Source organism: Anopheles darlingi, chromosome 3, assembly GCF_943734745.1.
Source record: "Anopheles darlingi chromosome 3, idAnoDarlMG_H_01, whole genome shotgun sequence".
Lineage (NCBI taxonomy): Eukaryota > Metazoa > Arthropoda > Insecta > Diptera > Culicidae > Anopheles > Anopheles darlingi.
The window spans coordinates 30,218,439-30,233,690 of NC_064875.1; the positions used below are offsets into that span (position 1 = coordinate 30,218,439).

At 47.1% G+C, this 15,252-nt stretch overlaps 1 protein-coding gene across 1 annotated transcript in view; it reads right to left on the reverse strand.

Annotated features, from left to right (window-relative positions):
• LOC125956805 (patched domain-containing protein 3) overlaps positions 1-15,252 on the reverse strand; it is a 51,057-nt gene that overhangs the window by 18,374 nt on the left and 17,431 nt on the right. The window contains exons 3-7 of the mRNA XM_049689015.1: positions 10,608-10,738; positions 9,611-9,756; positions 6,762-6,979; positions 6,285-6,646; positions 5,927-6,090 (exon numbers count right to left, since the gene is read on the reverse strand). Of these exons, the coding sequence (XP_049544972.1) occupies positions 5,927-6,090; positions 6,285-6,646; positions 6,762-6,979; positions 9,611-9,756; positions 10,608-10,738 (1,021 nt within the window). The remainder of the gene's footprint in view (positions 1-5,926; positions 6,091-6,284; positions 6,647-6,761; positions 6,980-9,610; positions 9,757-10,607; positions 10,739-15,252) is intronic.

Here is a 15,252-nt window from a genome sequence, read left to right on the forward strand (position 1 = left end):
AACGAGTGGTTTTAGTATTGTTTTCATTTTGTAGGTTGTTTTTATTGCCTTTAATAAGAAATATTGATGCAAATTATCAGTTTTTAACTTTTACTTTGACATCACACAAAATTTTTTACACAGTACTGTGGGTCCCTTCATTTGTGCTCTTGTTGCACAGCACCCTCATTTCGAGTTAGTTTTTAAACATTTCTGATATACTTTTTAAGATTCTTTTTGATAATTGTTCAATAGAAATCGATGGAACGAAAATCCAGTCATTTGTGTGGATCAATCGATCAATTTGAATACAAAACATTAACGCCATACCTTCAGCAAGAACAGCTATCTAAATCATGCCAAATTTACACAGAATCATTGGTGGAGAAATGGGGAACAAAATACTTTTTTCTAGTCAGTCTTTTTTGCACAAACTTCGAATGAACGTTGCCCCCATGGTGAAAACAATTTTGGCGATAAATCCACCGTACATCAAAATTCATGGATTGAATTCGGTCAACACTTGTTCATACAGATTCCTTGCACGGATTTGGGCATTCAAGCTGTGTTCTAGGGTCCTATTTGCCTATTTTGTGGTATGATACGACCTTAAAACTTCTCTTGAACATATTTGTTGAACTGTTATGTCGACTGTCGTGAGTTTTTCTTGGTGGATTCACGCTGAGAGATCCCAGGATTGTCGACTCAATTTTGTCTGCACTTTTCGGCTGTTTTATCTTGCTAGAATCAAGATAAAAGTCCCCCAGTAACGTTTACGCATGGTATTTTGAGTTGAGTTTGGAAATTTTAAGACTTTCGCGGTTTTTCTCCAACCAAATCGAGTTGTAATAGTAAGTGTGCAGATTTTTTTTGGCCTTCGCGTTCCATAGCTTTTGAAGACGTGGATCAATTTTCACAAAAAATTTACCCCTAAATAAACAGACTACTATGATTAAAACGCTGTCAACAGAATTGGCAAAGTGACCTACTAGGCGCGCTGGAATGATTAAAAACTAGCGGCCAAATATTAACTGTTCCATGCTGTTACTAGAGTATGATATGGCACGGCACGGAACTACCGTTCCGTACCAATCCATTGATAATTCCAAGTCGCTGTCACTCGGCCACACGGCATGACATAATCCCCAACAAGCGGCCATCGCCAGCGTCAGCAGTGCGCCGCCACGTTGGTGTTTGTGTTTGTGATCCGTAAGGTAAGCGACAGCCAACTGGCTGCGATCAGTGCTGCAAATGCGAGTTACTGCCGATCTACTGCCGTACGTGACCACTAGTTGCGGCCAGTTGAAACTGGTTGAAATAGTCGATGGCCAATCAAACAACCCAAAACAACCCCTGCACTTGGCGTACTGCAGTGGCGACGACACACACGCACAGATCGCACATCACGATCGCAGCACCAAACGGATCGGTGTTTGGAAGCCTCAAACGGGGACAGACAGACCACGGACGGGGGACACGGTTTCGTCACTCCTAGCCCTCGCCCCACGAGTGCGTACCGTTTGAATTGGTAATCACCTTCGCTCCGTTGGCAAAATTCAGCAATCCCAATGTGCCCAAGCCCAAGGTGCTTGTGGTGGACCCCGCCTGTAGGCAGTAGAGGGCCTCACGATCACTCATGGCACTAAGGGGTTGAAATATTTCCGGAGGTTCTCGGTCGAGACGTAGATAATTACCGATCCGGTGTGTCCGGTTCATGCGTGTGTGTGTGTGTGTGTGTGCTGGTGATCAGTTGATTAGAAGTTTGCGAAACCCTGTGTAGGGGATCGCCTTGGGTTCACCTTCTTCTTCGCTTGTGGGGTGGTCTGTGGTTCTTGTGCAACGCTGCACAAGTTCGTTGCGTACGTGCGTTGGAAGAGCGCAACAAGAGTGGTTCTAGACCTCGAGCTTCTAGGATCTTGTAGGACGTTTGTACCAGACCAGACGTTTGGTACAAGTTCTGACAAGCTTACTCGACTCACTCAAAGTCATATCGTACACACGTTGTTCCGTTCCTAACCTAATTGAGGGCATTTGCCGGTGCTTAGTGTGTGCTGGTGCCCTGTGATCGTATGGGGGAGTCTCGAGGAACCGGAAACTTGAGAGGTGATCGCGAGCTGCTCGACCGTACCATTCCATGCGGAAGCTAATCGGACCATGGACCAACTTAATTCAGGGCAACTGCGCGCCCGTTAACGACCAGCCTTCAGCCGGCAAACTACTACTAGTACTACTACCAGGCCAGACCAGGCACCTTGGCACTCGCGGCTCTGCGTTATCGATAAAGGAGTCCGTTCGGTCCGTTTGGTCCAGGTAAACTGGTATTGGTTCCATTGGAGTCCCCACGGCTGGTGAAGGTTAGACAGGCGCGCGCTTACACCGTTGCTGCTGCTGAAGACGTTGGTAGGTCTATGATGGATGTGATGCGCATTTCAATGTTGAAGGTTGGGATGGGTGCTGTGTTACGCTTCACTCCAGCTAAGGACACGTGATTAGGAGGGGGGCTCCAAGAACTGCACTCCTCTAGTTTATTTCGCACTTGTCGCCGCTGGCGAACTTCGTGACCTAAATCTGTTGATAGCAGCGGGTATTGTAACATCTCGCGATCATGATGATGATGGGACATAAATCATGTCGAGTGAGGCGTAAACGTCTCTAGTATGGCGTCTCGAGTACCGCAACGATTGGCGGCGTCGCTTCGTTTCGTTTCATTCAGCGGGCACCGAATTGCAAAACAGGTGCCGGCTACTACTGGCATCGACTCACTGGCGTCGCACAGACGAGTCAAAAGCTGGCCAAAAGACTAAAGTAGATTCTTTCTTAGTTTCAAATTTTGCTTTGCTAATAATTTTAAAACTTTCTACAGATAATAGCACTATCATACAGAACTCAATCAATGATGATAAACTTTCGATTAGCTACCATTTTTAGCTGTGAATTGGTAGTGAACAAATGGCTGAGCGAGGTGCATCGCGCCATTCTTGTTCAACAAAATGAGTTACAGTCAAGATAACAGCATGTTTTTGGTATTGATGATTATCTACGCGGTTCGTAGTATATTTTGTAGTGCTTTTTGTGGTATGAAGTATAAAAATAGTTATAGTTTTTAAAGTAAAAGGAACTTTCCCAAAACCATATGAAAAAGAGAAAATTTTCAACTTTAGTTTTCTCAAAAACCCGGCAAAATTCAGATACCGTTTGAAAGAGCAAGGTCTCTAGAATATTACATTACCACTACTTTAGGAGTAACCTTCTGAAGAAAACAAGTTATTTGAAAGAAAATTCTGCCTATTCAAAGCAGATTTCTAGCCAAGCCTTTCTTCAAGACTTTCTTATTCAACATGGCTAATGATAAATAGTTGCAATCTAGACTGAGTCTAGACATTTTTTAGGGTAAGCCCAACTACATAAGTAGGCGACCCCCCAAAGAGATTGCTGATATAAGCGAAATAAAGAGAGAACAGATGTATGATAATTTTTTTTTGTTCGTATGTGTTGGAATTTGCAACAAAATACTCTTTTTTACTGTTTTACATCGATTATCAATCATATTTAGAACATTTAAAAGCTTTATGGACTTTTAGCCAGCTTTTGCCTCAAACTAATCCTCTGTGCGTCGTCACTTATGGCCGGATCATGGCCGCACCGCAAGATCCTCTTTTGTTGCAGAAAAGATCGCACATTTCGTGGCTGTTCGCGTGGCTGTGTTTGGTGATCATTGCTCTTGGTGCAATGCATCGCATCCGAAATTATTGCCTGATTGATTCTTCTTCTTGTGCGACTCGTCGAGTGACGTGTTGGGGTGTTGGAATTGCATCGACCTGTTGTCAGGACCGTGCCAAAGACCGTGCGTCGTCGACGCCAGTGCGATTGCAGCATAAAGCAATGCTTTCTTTCGGTTTAGGACGCGGTGCGCGTGGAGGTGGTGTATGGGTTTCTTTTTTCTATTGCATTAGCTGACTCGCCACACTCGCCATTAGACCGGGAGGAGGGGGGTCGACACCACCCGCGTATTGTCTCCACAGTGTGCGCACACCGTTTGGGCAACGCCGGGGCAAGTGGTGTAGTATATGCTAGTGGTGCTGGTGCTGGTGGTGGTTTCGGCCATCCAGCAAATTGCCAGCAATTGAGTGCAATGGTCATGCTGATTGTTTGAATTCTCCAATCCAGGCAACCACCCTCCCCGCTCGTTGATGCTGCATGCCCCCGCTTTTGCCAACATTCTGCAGAGCACCTCTTGCTCTCGATTGCGTTGCTTTTCATTCACTCTCTCTCTTCTTTCTATCTCTCCTTTATTCACTCTCGTTCTTCAATATTTTTGCATTCTTCTTCTATCTTACGTGCACTTATCTCTCTCTCTCTATCTCTCTGTGTGTGTTTGGCGCACACGTCTTTCGGGGTAGTGTAGACTTTCCCAACTCGCACACGTTATGCAACTCGTTTTTAAGAGTCTACCAAGGGGGTCGACAGACCACCAGTGCACTGAAAAGGGGCTGCGAAAGGGGAGCTCTTCTCCGTGTGCCTAATTCGCGGGCTTTTCGGTTCATTTCGCGCTCCACCTTCTATACGCACCCCTGAAGGCAAGACAATATGCTTGCCGTGCCGTGCATTAGTCATGCAATGCTCCATCCTCCCCCACAGACGCCAGATTGTGTCATTATTGGGCGTTTGATAATATTTTTTTGGAAAAGAGGAACCTGAAGCTCTGATACCTTGAAACAGCGCTTGAGAGCGGATGGCGTACGGATAGATATGTGCGATCATCCGGTTTCAGCTTCCGCTTTCACGCATGTACGTGCGTGCGTGCGTGTATGTGTGCGCATGTGTGGGCTGCTGATTGATATGTAATTTGCAATCCGGAGGTGCAAATGCGATCATTATGATCGGTACGGACGTAGGCGCGCGTGGCTCATCGTACCGTTACCTAATACAACTTCCTTAATGATATCTCTCTTCCGAAGTCGCCACACACACACAGGCGCGCGCAAACGACACCAAACAAGGGGGGGTGGCCAATTGGCTGCACAAATATTTAATTAATGCATCATTTCACACTCTTTCTTTCTCTCTCTCTCGCTGGGGGGTGCGCTTGCCAGGAAGCAACCAAAGGCAGTGGGCTCTGTCATCTTTAGAAGAGAAGACAGCACACAAATCATACACGGCCTACTGCGACTTCTGCTACTGCTGTATTGTCGATGATTAATAGCGGATAGTCCAAGTCGGCGTGGCGTGGAGTCTGTCGGCTACTAAGTGTCCCAGACAAAACCAGCAGCAAAGGTCGAGCGTGTGTGCGAGCAATGCGCACGCAAGGAACAATACGGATCGCATCGCACACAAGACGACAAAAGCAAGACAAGTGACGTGGCCTGAACCTCCTGCAGAGAGCTCAAGCGGGTATCGGAATCTTTTGAAAGCTGCACTCGCGAGGTGTACTTGCTGTGCTATGGCGGCTTAATCAAGTAGTTAGTATTCTACACATCAACCAAGCGCCATGCTAGAGTGCGCTCTATAGTGCCACCCCGAAGCGAATGTTTGTCCGACATTCATTGTTGTTGCGCACACACACACCACGATGGTGGCCATGGTCGCCATAATCGTGGCGTGGCGGTGTCGTTGACTACAGAACCGCGTGACCCTCGAGGCGTGAGTCGCTTCTTCAGTGCTGTGATCGGATCGATTCCGATGATCGATCACTCGAAATGATTGCGCCTTTATCGCGTGGCCGCCGCATAGTAGTGCCTTTTAGTGCGGATGATAAAAAGGAAAGTCCGCAGATTAGACGAACTAGCGAGCGAGTTACGAGTCCATCCATGATGGTTGGGGTTACGACAGCTACGACCGAGGATCTCTCTTTCACCCCCTCCCCGGGTCTCGTCGGGCTCGAATGGACCTCAATTTCAATCTCTTTTTGGGCGCAATTAGCGCAGGTGCCGTGAGGCAAGACACTTACCGATCATAAGAAACGGTGCCGCCAGATTGATGCCGATGAACTCGATGCCCAGATACATGGCTAGACCGAAGGCGGCACAGGTTGCCATGACGGCCGACACGTTACCCATCAGGCCGAGCCAGGGTTTCGAGCGGACCACGTCACCCATCATGCAGGTCACCACACTGTAAGAAAGGAGAGAGAGAGAGAAAGAGATAGAGAGAGATAGAGAGAACCCATATTAATAATCCTAATTCCCATTCCCATTGTCGATGACGTTGTAAATATTGACATAAGAAGTGAGCTTACTTAAAGTTAAATCAAATAAAAAAAAGTCAATGACGTCATCGTAGTAACCGTAGCGTAGCAGGAGACTTACCTGAACAGTATCATCAGAATAAAGGTGGAACCAAAGTACGGCACGACGGTCCGTGTATTTCGCTCCAGCTCGTGATCGAGCGTCCTCGATGCAAAGCGCGCTACCGAAATGTACTTGAAGACCCCGTTGTCCTCGGCGTAACCGACGGCCTCGAGGAAGGCCTCCTCCCAAGCAGCACCGCGCGCATCCTGGCGCTTCGAGTCGGCCGTCACGAAGTAGACGAGCTGCAGCGACGGTACCGAGATGATGATGTTATCCTCCGACACCTGCGTCCCACCGAAAAACACCGGAAACACGTGCGCATCCCACGTCACCGGGTTGAACATCACCGGGAAGGTAAGATTCAGATCGCCTGCCTCGACCTAACGCGCGTGTGAGTGAAATAGAGAAGAAAAAAAAACAAAACAAAAAAACATGATGTTGTTAATACGAGTGCGCTCTCAGTTCACGCATTCGCACTTATCGCGGCGATCATACCTCGTCGATGATCTTATCCAGGTTGAGAATATCGTTCGTGAAGCATTCGTTCTCCCAGCGGGCGCACGCCTCCCGGTAGGTGAACGTTTCGCCATCGTACTGCACCGTCGCATTCTGGATAATGCCGTCCAGCAGTCGCAGCTCGCGCCACACGTCGCTCCGGAGTAGATTTTTGTTGTTTTCGTCCTTCGAATAGACGATCACTCGGCCGAAGCGTCCTGTTGACGGAATGAAAAATACGCCATTTCGCGTGAATTAGTTGCGTGTGTGTGTGCGACAATAATCAGAACCCCTGCATGGGGGGGTCTGGCCTAAACTGGGGCTAATGTGAAGGATTAACAGGCGGGCCGTTTTCGATTATGGTTTTGGAGCTCGCGGCCAAGGACGCGGTCCCATGGGGTTTTGATCGCAATTTTCGCGCTTCGCTTCGTCGCTGGTTGATTTGTTTGAGGTGTTCTGCCAGTTCGAAAGTTGTCGGCTGCGGCCTTTCAAGGATGCGAAAGGTGGTGACCAACAGGCCGGCCGGTCGGCTGTAGATGCCGGATGCAAGCCCCTTGTGTGGGTTTTGGGAACTTGATTGATAACATTTTTGAATGTCAACTCTTGTGCAAAGCAGTTTAACTCGTCCAGTGATTGCGACGCAAAATTGGAATGTCCCGTAACGGAATCCATTTTCTATGCAACGAACATGTTTCTGGTTTGAGGTTAGATCCCCTCTCTGTGGTGATTATCTTTTACGGAACCGATTGACGGCCGCCAAAGTCAATCGTTTGTATCACAGATCGCAATAGAAAATCCTTTCGCGAAAAAAAATGCGTGAGGTAGTCCGTTAAATTGCATAATTATTATTGCCGATGATCGCGCTGTTGTGATCGCTACAGTTATTATTAGAACACGATCGAAACACGCAGGCCCAGCAGCTGTTGCAAAAGTCCAAGGAAATGAACAATTTCGAAGATCACTCTCGATCACTCGATTGCGATCGACGATCGAGTGCGTTACACATCCTCCTTCGAGCTCGCCGCTATCGGTGGCGCTCGTGTACGATGTTAATCACGTTAACACGTGATAGATTGTAGTGGCTCGCGTAATTTAAATACCCGTTGGCAGTTACAGGTCATCTCACAATGCAATCGTTTTGGAGGAATTTGTACGCCCCAACGGGCACGGGCTCGATATTCATTTTTTTGCTCTCTCTCTCTCTGGTGATGACGATTATTCCTCGTTATCTTCCTCCAGCTCCGTTCTAGTATCTCAGACGTGCGCCGAGATGCATCTCGCGGCATGTTTAGCACCTTCCCAATTTACGTCATGCGCATGGCATATCGATGACACGTGCTCGTGAATCGGTTTAAAAAATTAATTTCCTTACTAAGCCTCCAGCCACAACAACAACGACGACGACGCAACAAAACAATGCTCCTGCTACAAGGGTTGGATGCGGACTAATAAGCGTGCATAATACTATGCAAACCAAGGAAGGGGGTGGTGGTCAATGAGGAGGGGCTGCTGCTTATTGGGAACGTGCGAATCGTGCAGGTATCCGACAGCCACCAAAAAGCCACCACCGATGGCGTATTGCAAAGCGATTAACGATCAACGCGATAGCGTGCGTGCATGCATGCGTTTGTCTATCTGTTCGTTCCTAGTTCACGAACCGGGCGTTGAAGGCTGCTAGGCCACATTGGAATGTGGCATTCGCTCTCTTAGCCTAGATGCAAACCGTGAAAACGATCGAAATTTGGACTGTTTTAAGCAAATCAAACTGTGTTAAGTTGGTATTATGCCAACTCTACTGTTATATTTAGAAATTGGAGCGAAAACCATTGATTTGCATCGTCGCTTTGGAAAAATATACAAAAGACTTCAACATCCAAATGTAAGCGACGAACCTCAATCTTAATATAGAAATCGGTATTCGAGGTGCAAATAGTCCCGTAACTTTATGGTTTTTCTGTGTAAAAAGACAAATCTTTTGCTACATGCTGTTACATGAACATTGGCTGGAATATTCACCAAAAGCTGGTCGCTTTATCCATAGCGTTTGGTTTTGCAGAGTTGTTGCACCGCTGAGCAGTAAAACAATAAATGATAAGAACTTTTTGTCCGCTGATCCCTTCGGTCAAGGATGGTACAAACCATAATCAGGTAGCTGCCCATTCTTGGTATAAGCCGGCTTGGTGTACATACACCAATGAAGCGTAACGTAGCTCGATTTAAGGGCCATAAATATTGTGATTATTCACAGAAAAGCACCTGTACGCTGAGCACACTACCATATAGCTGAACATTCATTCGCTATGGATCATTTGATTTTCCTACGGCCTTGACCATAAGGTCCACGCCATGCCGGTGCCTTCCCCCTCCGGGGGTGCAACAGACTGCCAGCTGATTCTAGACGGCAGTTTATGATGCCTGCCAGCAGCAGGTCGCAATTCCCACACACACACACACACACACACACACACATACAGAGAGAACGCTGTTGCAGTAATTTGCTTTTTGCTTCTAGCGATTTAGCAACCAGCGTAATGACTACTATGCCCCGGTGGCCACCTGAAGCCGGTTTTTCGTTTGCTTGTTCAGAGCTGCAAGCAGATCAGATCTTGAGTTGCAATAGAAAGTAAAGTGCGCGCGAAAGATAAACGGGCCAGGGGCTATGCAAAAAGCTCCTGGAGCCTGGATAAGGGGATGGAAAAGTGGATCGATCATAGCAACCGGTAACCACGGCAGCTGAGTAACCTGTCAATCGATTGTAACAGCGCGGTGGCAGACAACCAGCCAGCGATAGGAGGGCTACTTTGTTACTGAGCAAAACTGTGTTGAGTTGCACTGCTACAGAAACCTACCCGGTCGAGTGATTCGTCCAACGTTGAAGCGGTGCGTATAGTTGACCTTGAAGTAGTTCTCGACGATGGCACGTTCCGATTTGCCCTCACCGCGGATCGGCGAGAACAGATACTCCGGGTCGATTTCGTATTTGATCTGTTGATAGCTGTAACGAGATGCAATAACAAGAATGGTTAACGGTTTGACACTTTTTTGTTATTATTTTTTTTTTTGGGAAGTTCCTGCGCTCCAGGTAGTCAGCAAACAACGCCTCGTGGTTGTCGTAAACAGCGGCACGTAGCGCATGAATCATAAACCACGGCCCAGCAACGGGGGGTCGGCAATAAATCTCTACGTGTCACACATTAATGGAAGGATGATATTAACTTTATAGCACCGCACCGATCATGAATCTCCGCCACGCGGCACGTAGGCACAAGAATTTAATCAAAAAAGGTCAAACTGACATTCTGGCACAATAAGTACAGTACAATAATGTGATGAATCGCTGACGTTCCAGCGACAAAGCGACGCGTCATTAGCTGAAAATCAATTACCGAAGATACTCGAACGCGAACGCCGCGTTGTGGTTTATCGCTTGCAAAGCAACAGGCAACAACGCAGATGATGATGATGGATACGTGTCAGTGAAGCGAAGAAGAAAGTTAGTCATCGAGCAGGAGGATTTGGAAGTTTCGTTTCTCTCCCAAAATGTCCGTTTCTCCAAAGAGTTTTCATGTTAGACGCGCAGAGCGCGCTGCTGCTGCTGCTTCATGAAGCTGGTATTTTTATCGAAAATACACGTTTCGCTTTCACTGCTCTTCCACTTGACCTCTAAAGGCCTGTCTACATTACGCTTCCTAAGCACCAGCCCTCGATATCCTGCTTCCCTGTTGCACCAACCGGACAGCAGCTGATTGGTTAATTAATGTGAAGCGTCGTAAACCGGCCGACCCTGAATTGGAACCGTGGAGGTTGAAGTGTAATTGCAGGACTCATTCCGATTCCCTTACTTACCCGGTCATGCATAGTAGCGCCAGCAGGACGGGTACGATCAGAAAGTAGCCCGGATGGCGCCCGATGAAGAGGCCAAGCTTGTAGAAGGACCTGTTCAGCGCATTGTCCACACACGAGATACCGCAAGTCATCTGCAAAAAAAATCAAAGAAACAGAAATTAGTTGGAGTTGGCAAGGGGAGGGAACTAACATGCCAAAAACCCTCATGCAAAGCATCATCATCCGCCCGACGAGTGAAACGTTTAATTGAACTCATCAATCATTTCTAGCAACAACAATCAACGGCAACAGCAACAGCAGCAACGGGAGCAGCAACCAACCCGCGGCCGCTGGTGAAGCAACTCGCGTGGCGTCGGTTACGTTGTATGGTGAGCCACAACACATACTTCGCTTTTACTTCGCTGCCGCCGCTGCTGCCACTCGCTGTAAAGCAATACAATTAGAGCACCACGAATTGAATCGCCGACGAGTCGTCGGAGTCGTCGTCGTCTAGTTGTTGCAATCATGCCGCATGCCGCTAGAGGATGGACGAGCATAAACTATGCGAAAGTTACGCTGGTGGCGCCTGGTTTCATCTCCTCCTCCTCCTCCTCCTGCTCCTAAGGCAGAGATAGAGGGAGCCCGGCATTAAAGAAATCAAATCAAAATACTTTCCATTTTCACCAAACCCACCGTTGTAAACAAATCATGTTTAAAGTTCTCTCTCCTGCCCGGGACGACGACGACGTCGAAAGGGAAAACGCGCATACCTTTGGATATACCTGTTTCGAACCCGCAATATCTCATTTGAATGTCGGAATGTTGTGCGAAGTGCACTGGCACTCGGGAGTGTAATGGCGCTGGCCAGGTCGTCGGGTTGTATGGCGTGCCCGGTTTTGGTAGCGTGTGTTGTTCACGTGTTAGCAACAATGCTAATGGGCGGGTGCCGGTGGTGGATACATTAGAAATGGTTTGTGTCCAAGACCACGATGGTCGATCGATAATGCAGATAATGTGCATTGTGCATTGCATTTCGTTGTAAAAACACAGACAGCGTTTTCAGCCTCGTGTTGCAGCAACTTTCACTGTTAAGAAATTTTCATTAGCTGCCGATTTGACGATTTGCGAAGCTTTATTTCAAGCGTCAGGCCACGAAAGGAATTTTATTTTGCAAGTGTCAAATATACTTCTTGCATTGCCCGCGCAAAGAGATATCTTTAATTTTTTATTTTTTGACGGTTGTTAGCACTGTTAGTGACAACCATGACAAATTTTAGGTAAAAATATTCACTAATGTTTGAGCTGCTTATTATTTTTGTGAACTACTCAAATTGAATTCTTCGTTTTTCGCATTAAATTTGCATTAAATATATTTTTTCTGCTTTGGTGACGATAATAGGTCAAAAAAAATATTAACAAGTGGTGCAAAGGCTTCTGGAACGTTTTGAAGAGGAAGAATGCCCACCAGGGCGTCAATCAATGCAGCTCACTTCCCAAAAATAAACGATTTGGTGTTGGAAAACCGTCGATTACCAACAAGAAACATTGCTGATGATGGTGGCACATCAAACATGTCCGCCAATTACATTTTGAAGGATGTTTTGCATCTCAAACGCGTCAGAGCTCGATCACGATAATGCACCATTTCACACTGGGTTTGTTTTTCCGAAGGCCCTTCCTAAAGACGACATTTTTACGTTTTTCGAATACTGTAAAATTCGTCAGCATAAGTGCATTTTTTGGACGTAGTAGTATGGAAGATGTTGCGTATTTGAACAGTTCTTTTAAGCGAATTTTCAACCGTGAACTGGATAAGAACAATTTGGACAAGGAAAAAAACGGAATCTTTCGTCTTAACCACACTCTGCCACAATAGCAACATTCCTTCAACCCCTCATTTTGGCACTTCTTAACGGAAAATTGCAATCATGGCCATAGGCAGCTCCAACTGCTTCGACTAGAGAAGATGCTTACCAAAAATGGTGGCCAAGGTTTTGCCAAGGTTTGCCCCATATTTATTAAAATCTCTTCTGAGACATTACCGCTATGGGCAGGTGTCAACAACTGCCATCCTTCGCTCGAGCATAATTGAAATGCCATGTTGTTACCATTTGCTTAATACCCTAAATTTCGCGTTCCTGTGTAAGCGCGTGTGTGCGCTCGTGTGTGTGGCACTTGATATTCCGAGTTGCGAGTAGAATTTATGACGTCGTTTCACCTTGCCGTCTTTGTGAAGACCTCCAGACATCTGTGTGTCTATGACCTTACAAAAAAAGAAGAGCAAAAAAACAGAACCAAGCAGGCGAACAACAAAACCATCGTAAAGCACACACACACACACACACACACACACACACACACACACACACACACACACACACACACACACACACACACACACACACACACCGTCCGATAGTACCGTATGGAGCTGCGAGCATACGAGGCTGACCATTTTTTTAACCGAGTAGCCTCTACCTCATAATCTGGTGCAATGTTACATTACGGTCACATTAAACAGTTGTTTTCGTCCCCGCATTAACCTGTTACCCTGTGTCAAAGCTAACTGTTACTACTACTGCTCGAAAAACCGTACCACCTAGGGTAGGTTAAGAGTTGCATAAAGGCAGTAGCGCTGGTGCTGGTGCTGGTGCTGATGGTGAGCAATAGGGCGTACGCCGTGCGCATATGCGCGCGTATGCAATAAACCAACAACGGAATCGACATTGACCCACATTAATGTGACCGGGCAGATAATCTCTCTCTTTCCCCGGGAAAGGCCTAAATGTCATGTGACTAAACCGTGAGCGGATACTTTAATTACGCTACGACAGAAACAAACACACACACACAGGCGCTCGCGTGCCGACTCGTAGGTGACGACAATTAGTCTGACCTGACCTGGTGGTGGTCCGAGGTAGAGCGCCCGAGAAAGCTTGCACTGAAGGGTGTCACCAGCCAGCTTTTCTCTCTGCGGGGGTATTTATGCTCGAGCATCGAGAAACTCGCGCCGATCAGCATATCCGATTCACTTTCTATCGACAGTGCAATCGGATACACGCACAGGAAATCCTAGACCACAAGTGGCCCGCTTGGTGCTTGGAGTCAACATCGGAGATCCATCATCTCGCGATCACACGAGTGTTGAAGCTTGCGAGACTGAGAGTGGCCTGAGCTCCGGTTTCGATGGCTATGGAAGGTTAATGGCCAGACCGCGGCACGCATACAGAGCATAGTTCGATCCTCGCACTGACGTTTGTTTAATTAGAGCACTTACAGACAACATGTACGAGAGAGAGAGAGAGAGAGATAGAGAGAGTAAGTATGTTCGGTATGACTTTGAATTTGTTTTAATGCGCTGCTATCACGCACTTCGCATCTTTCCTGCCACTCCACGAACCTAAGACCCCAACCCCAGGGAAGGAGAAGAGGCATTATCGTATTGCATTAGAAAGTTTAAACACTCCAACACTCGCGATCGTGTGTGTGTGTGTGTGTGTGTGATCGTGTGCAAGAGCATTGCAAAATTAGCGAGAGAGTATCTCCAGCCTCGTAGCAACAGCAGCCATTTTTTTGCACCCATTTTCAGTTGCGCAACTTTGCGCGTCGATTTTCTTATTGACTTGCTGAGGTAACATGCAGGTCTAGGAGTTAATGCACATCGCAATCAACCAAAGCATGCACCACCGAGATGCACTGCGGTACATCGCGCAGGATGCTTCGATTTGCGCTGAATTTAAACCACCCCCTCACTCTCGCTCTCTCGAAGATAATGATTGATACTTGATCGACACAGCCGCAGGAGGTACCGATTACGCACCATTATGTAGTTACAACCACGGCCATTGCCACCTACCGGGAGCACCGCCTTATGCGCTCGATCTCGATCTCGGATATCCGCCTTGCTTAGAGCAGGCGGGGTTCGGCTGTCACCCAAAAAAGAAAGAAATGAATTTCCATACGAAACACCCCGTGATTTGATTGATGAAGTGTTTGTGCCACATGTGTGTGTGTTTGCTCGAGGCCCCTGGGTTGCACGATTGTGTGATGCTTTTCTTGTTATCATTTGCGTAAGAGTGCGAAGCTCGCTTTTCTATCGCTCGCTCCCTGGTCGCTGTCGTGTTGTGGCTTTTGTTGATAAATAATACTGATTGTACTGCACCGCAGTTTGCTTGTGAAGTGATTTGCTTTGCACAGCATTTCCTTGCCATTCAGAGATGATATGTTTCAGATTTGCAATCCCCGCAGCGCGCATTGCCCCCGAAGCAATGCACCTTCTGCAAATAGAACGATGTGAACACACACACGAATGGACGGACGGACGGACGGAGACCACCTTGTTGTTGCATGTGAAAACTCATCCAACCTCACCTCCCCCAACCCCTTGGAGTAAACTACAAGTCTGCATCGTTTGTTTTACGCGAGCAGCGCAAGCAGGTGTCAGGTTTACGGGGCGGGTTTTACAGGCCATCGCTTACCAAAGCCTCTTTGATCTTAATTGATCTCCAGGGGTAACGAACCTAGGCGCAATGAAGGGTGCACTATGCTACCGCGCAACGCCATGCCTAGCTACGTTTTACATCTGGCAGTCCGGGCGGTGAATCGTGTTTTTTTTTTGCTTTTTTTCTTTGAAATGGTTTACTTCTCGGGTATTTTACTTCATGTG